General features: G+C 31.1%; 1 protein-coding gene across 3 annotated transcripts in view; it reads left to right on the top strand.

Annotated features, from left to right (window-relative positions):
- Positions 1-869: 869 nt before the first annotated feature.
- Positions 870-5,906, top strand: part of LOC106462087 (trichohyalin-like) — a 48,756-nt gene continuing 43,719 nt past the window's right edge. For 2 of the 3 annotated variants that reach the window (XM_022389390.1, XM_022389415.1), the window contains exon 1: positions 870-1,012. In XM_022389390.1, the coding sequence (XP_022245098.1) occupies positions 970-1,012 (43 nt within the window). In that variant the 5' untranslated portion in view covers positions 870-969. Of the gene's footprint in view, positions 1,091-5,906 lie in introns of all 3 variants that reach the window. The other variant, XM_022389396.1, reaches the window with a different exon arrangement.

Genomic DNA, 5,906 nt, shown 5'->3' on the forward strand with positions numbered 1-5,906 from the left:
CGAGATGGAGACCAGTACAGAAGAGGATAAGTCCTGTAAAATTAAGAGATTTTGTTGAATTTTAATTTTGTGATTGTAAATTCTGTACATTTCATTAAGTTATTGTTAATTATCTATTGGTTTAATGTAAGTGGCTATTGTTCAAGATGAACAATACTAAGGAAGAGACAGTGTTACGACAGCGGAGGTCATGTGACTCTGGTAACACGTGATAAGTGTCTAGAAGGTTCATGAAGAGGCGAGTGCATTCTAGACGCCCTCTATTTTTGTATATAAGCACGGAAAATAAAGCGAGATAATTAATTGGATTGCAGATAGAGAGATTGAAGATATAGATACAGATAATCGAGTCAAGTCGCAAGTAAAGTGCGTGAATCGTTGTGAATTCTGGCGTGTGTTGAAGTTAAAGTGACTGTGGAAATTAAGTGTATTGCAAAGTTGTATTGAGAAAGAATAAACTAGTTTTATTTAAGAAAGGACTTGTATCGCTGAAGTTCTTCGGAAAGATTTTTTACGGGAAATCATCAAACGAGCGAATACATAACAATACTATACTGTTATAGTTAGTTTTCCATGTGACTGTGAAACTTCAGTTGACACTAACTTTGTGACAAATCATTATCACTGTGTCAGGGCACGTTACCAGTTGATACTGAACAAAAGAAGCAATAGTATTTACGAATTAAAACAAGTACAAATACAAAATTACCTTTACAAAAGGTAGTAAACAATACTGAATTGCATTAATATTTCCTAAAATATATTGTTTAAGACAAGCAATTTTTGAGAAGGATGTAGCTTGACGATGAAATTTGAACGATTGTCTCGCTTACTTCACACGTATATTTACTACCCGGATGAAATTTCGCGGTACGGCGGTTCTGTCATTGTTTTGGCAGATATTTGCTATTCAGTTCAAGCAATAGCACGTGAAAAGTGTGATGGGTAAAACAGAATTTGGTGTATAATATGAATAATTACCCAACAAGTCAAGAATTTCATGAAATTTTAGGTATTAAAGAAGTAATAAACAGGGGGTTAAGTTTCAACTTAAAGCTCTAGAGTTTAGAAAGGATTTTTGCTTAAAAACGTAGGCTATATTATATATATATATAACATATCGTTGTTATTATTATTAACTAAGCTATTGAAGTTCGTTTCTGATATTTTCAAGTTACTTGAAATATTAATATTATTAAACTTAACCGTAACTTAGGCATAAGTTAAAGTTAAACTGTGAGTATGAGTAGGACCAATTGAATAAAATTAAAACCAGGTTTTATTTGTTGTAATACAACTTGCAAGTGAGTAAAACGTTAAGTGTAACTACTGAGTAATAGTAATACTATTATTCTTGTACTCTTGAATTAAAATTTTATAAAATCAAACAGTATTATCACACAAGTTACCGATATACAGTGTTAGTGTTAAATACGCATTCTACAGTAATTTAGCATAAAACGTAGTACAACAACATGTAAACTTCCACTCCAGTAAGTATCCCAAACAACGAAGAATGGTTCATTGATCCATGTTAATGCTATTGTTACTTATCTGTATTCAAAAATGAGACCAACATTCTACATTTTTGAGTATATAGATTAAAAGCTTAAGAGTCCAAATGTATGTATTTAGTTTTCAAAATGCACATTTTCTCTCCATCATGGGTTTCCATATGTCAAACTATTAGTATGTATTAGTAATTATATCTTCAGAATACAGTGTAATTATATTTTACAAATTTATGCCTAAGGCCTCCACCCTGATAGAAAAATAACACTCAGGATGTCAAACTTCTATAATACCAGCCCACCTTCACCTTTAAGGTGAAACTTGTTTCTTCATAGAAGACAGTTTACTTTGACTGTACTACTCTCCAACAAGACATGTTGAGAAGTTTAAATTCACTGCAATGATTGGAGATTTGGATGACTGTAGAAAATCAAGAGAGTTAGTCAAATGGGAAATTGAATATCAAAAACTGTATGAACAAAGGCTGGCTAAAAATGTAAAATAAATAGTAAGGATTTCTGCAAATACATTAACAGTAAACATAATATTAGGATGAGAGTAGGGCCTTTGAGGAATGATACCAGAAGGCTAATATCTGATGGTTATTGGAGGGCTGGTTTATTAAATTTTACTTATTTTTTCAGTTTTTATTAATGAAATTTTAAGCAATATTCCTTATCCTGAACAGTTGATAGATGGAAACAAGATGATCACACTAATTCTGAAATTTTTAAGAAATAATTGGGAAGTTTAAAGAATGATAAAAAAAACTGATGCAGATAATGTTTACCCAAGGGTTTTGAAAGAGGCTAAGAGTGGATATGTGAGCCATTTGCTAATATTTTCCCTTAGTTCTTGAATGGTGGGCAGGTGCCAGAGATTAGAATATTACTCCTCTTTTCAAGGAAAGTGACAAAAATTGTCCTAGTAATTATAAATCTAATAGTCTTACATCATTGGTGGAAAACGTTTGTCAGTCTGATAAAAAAAATGCTATGTAAAGTCATCTAACAAAGCTTTAAATTTTGTTGGATAGCCAGTATTGTTTCGCAATGGGAAAACCTTGCTTTACTAATCTTTTGAGATTCTTTGAAGAGAGTACAGGTATATATTTGGTGTATCTGGATTTTAAGAAAGCATTTGACAAGGTGCCACATAAAAGGTTTGTTGAAATAAATGATCTTTGTAAGTTTAAGGGATAGGTTGGCTCATTGGCTAGAAGAAAGCATAGGGTTGTTACAAATGGAGTGTAGTCAAATTGGATTAATGACATTGATGAAGGAATTATCAATAGATTATTTAAATTTGTTGATGATATTAAGGATTTGGGTGTTACTGGCTGTGAGAATGCTGTTGCTGCTTTGTTAAAGACTTTGGATTATTTGGTGAGTTGAACAAATAAATGGCAGAATGATTTTAGTTATATTAAATACATGTGGGATATAATTTAAATTATGTGTATAATTTTGATGAAAATAACCTTAATAGTGTCATGAAAGAAAGAGATGTTGGTGTAATAGTTGATCAGTTTTTAAGCCACCCAAACAGTTCTTACAAATGCTTTTAAGATGAAAGAATCACACTTTTCTGTGCAACTTAGAACTATATAAAAGCCCATTCTCAGCAGCAACAGTTTCAACTGTGAACTTTCTTGCCCATATGTATGTGTATCAGCTTGCAGTTAAACATTTGAAGTCTAAAATTATTTGTAGAATTAAGTCAGTTTGGACTTCCTTCACAACATTTCACTATTTTTTGGAGATTAAAATTTGCTTATCTTTTCTATGATGTTCAATTTTATTACAAAAAAGTGCATATGTACATTTTTTAATGAAAAAATGTACTAAAAGTTCCAAGATGTTATGCACTTTTCTTAGCTGGCATGACAACCTTGAGCCCTGGATTTTGGGAAAAGTGTTTTGAAAACTATTATGGGGTTCAAATTGGTTAAGCTAGTACTTAAAGCTAAAATCTAGAGTTTGTGTGTTGTATAAGTAAGATATACTCTCTGATTTCTTTATTTCTTAAATTAACAGTATTAGTTAGAATATATGAAAGAATATCTATTTTATTATTTTTGATTATTTGACTTTTATCATAGGGATTGTTTTGCATTGTTGATTTATTATATATATTGGTAGGGCTAATCCAAATCTCCTAAGCTGACTGTACCTTGTGAATATTATTGGGTTTATGGAAGAAAATATACTGAACAGTAATCAACTGATAAAAGAATGCATTCTAATCTTTATAAGTATGAATGCAATATAAGTATATTTATTTTAGTTATAATCTTTACTGGGTTGATTTTTAGTTTTGCTGTAAGTAGATAGCTTTCTCTGATTGAAAGTTAATCTTACAATAATATAATCTGAGAAAATGGATGTCTGATGTTGCACTTAGTTGAGCCAATTTTCTCTCGTGCTGTGTTTAGGGAACATTCATTTCATCAGTAAACAAATTATCTTGAAGGTGCAAGTATTGAAAATGTGTACAAAGATGGTTTGTAAATAACTTTTCCAATATGAGTTTAATAGTTCTTAGTTTTAGACTGTAGCTTGAAGTATCACTTTAAATATTTTGTAGAATTTTGACCTGTTCTACTAGCATGAAAAGGAATATGTCCATCCATTGTGTACGAGTATAAAGAAGAAGAGAAAAGAAATATGTATAAATGTTAGGCATACTAACAATGACTTCTGGATGCATGTTAACTTCTATGTGTACATATTAAAATATAACTAAAAGCCTTTTTTATACTGCAAAATTTTTAAATCCTTATTTTCTTGTAATGATCTAGCATCAAAATGATTTTTCAAAAGCCAATTTTTAGAGTATTGTTTGTCATTTTATGTTATAAAAAAGTTACATTTTTATATTATGCAGAAAAGGCAGATGCAATAAGTTTGTTTTAACATGTTTTGTTTTTGAATAGGTTTGATGTATAGTTTTCTTAAATGTTTACAAATTTAATTTGAGTTCTGTTAATAAGTATGAAATGTCAGTGACTAATTGAGACTTTTGATAGGGGAGTGAGTATTCATACAATCAACATCACAAGAGATTTTTTTTTTTTAGTTTTAAGATAACTTAGACAAAGCATTATCTTAGTGGCCAGATATTTAATTTTGTGTGGTTAGATACAAATGCAAAATGAGTGAAGTACCATAACTATATGTACTTTGTTGTGCTTAATTAATAATTAACTACCAGTGTAAGAATTTGGATTCCCAACAATAATATTAACATCATGAATTTAGAATAATTTGATCACAATTTTTACATATCTAGTGTACTTCAAACATAAGGTTCCATATTTTTTTTATATTTAACTTGTTTATTTCTGCCCTTCTTGATATTAAATCAAATCCCCTTAGACCCTTCTCCTCTCCAGAAAAAACAAGTTTAGAGATTTTAGTCTCTCCTCATAAGACAATCCCACCACCCCAGGTATCATTTTAGTGGCTCTTCTCTGAACATTCTCCAACAATTCAATGTCCTTCTTGAGAAATGGTGCCCAAAACTATACACACTACTCTAAATGAGGCCTTGCAAGTGATCTATACAGTGAAACAATAATATCCATTGTCTGGATGCTATCCAAAATCCTATTAGCCCTATTGCTAGCTATAATACGCTGGTTAGATGACTTAAGTGATTTTTTTATCACAACACCAAGATCGTTTTCTTCAACCACAATATTTAAGGTATTCCCATTTAAATTGGAACAATAATTTGAATTGTGAAAACCTACATGCATCTCCTTACATATTGGATAGTTAAACATCATCTGCCACGTATTAGTCCAGTGCATCAAATGATCTAAATCTCCCTGTAAGTCTGCAGCATCTTTGACACAGTTAACCACCCCAAAAATCTTAATGTCAGCTGCAAACTTCAAAATTTTGTTAGTCATTCCAGAGTCAGTATCATTAATATAAATCACAAACAGCAGATGACCCAGCACAGAGCCCTTAGGCAGACCGCTTGTAATTGTGATCCAGTCAGATCTAACTCAATTTATTACTACTCTGCTTTCTACTCCCAGCCAATTTTCTATCCAATTTAATAACATTTCCCTCATACCCACAAATTTGATTTTTCTAAGAAGTCTTTTGTGAGGCATGTTATCAAATGCTTTGAATCAAGGTAAGCCATATCCATTGTATTTCCTTCTTCAGCTCTTGCAATAACATCTTCAAAGAATATCAGAAGATTTGTTAAACAAGACTTTTCCTTAGTGAAACCATGCTGGCTCTTTGACACTATGTCAAACTGCTTTAAGTAACTCTGCAATGCATTTGTAATCATACTCTCCAAAACCTTTCCAACTAACTGACCTATAATTGACTGGACAATGTTTGTCATCTCCTTTAAATATTGGACTAACATTA

The sequence above is a fragment of the Limulus polyphemus genome, unplaced genomic scaffold (assembly GCF_000517525.1).
Source record: "Limulus polyphemus unplaced genomic scaffold, Limulus_polyphemus-2.1.2 Scaffold43, whole genome shotgun sequence".
Classification (NCBI taxonomy): Eukaryota; Metazoa; Arthropoda; class Merostomata; order Xiphosura; family Limulidae; genus Limulus; species Limulus polyphemus.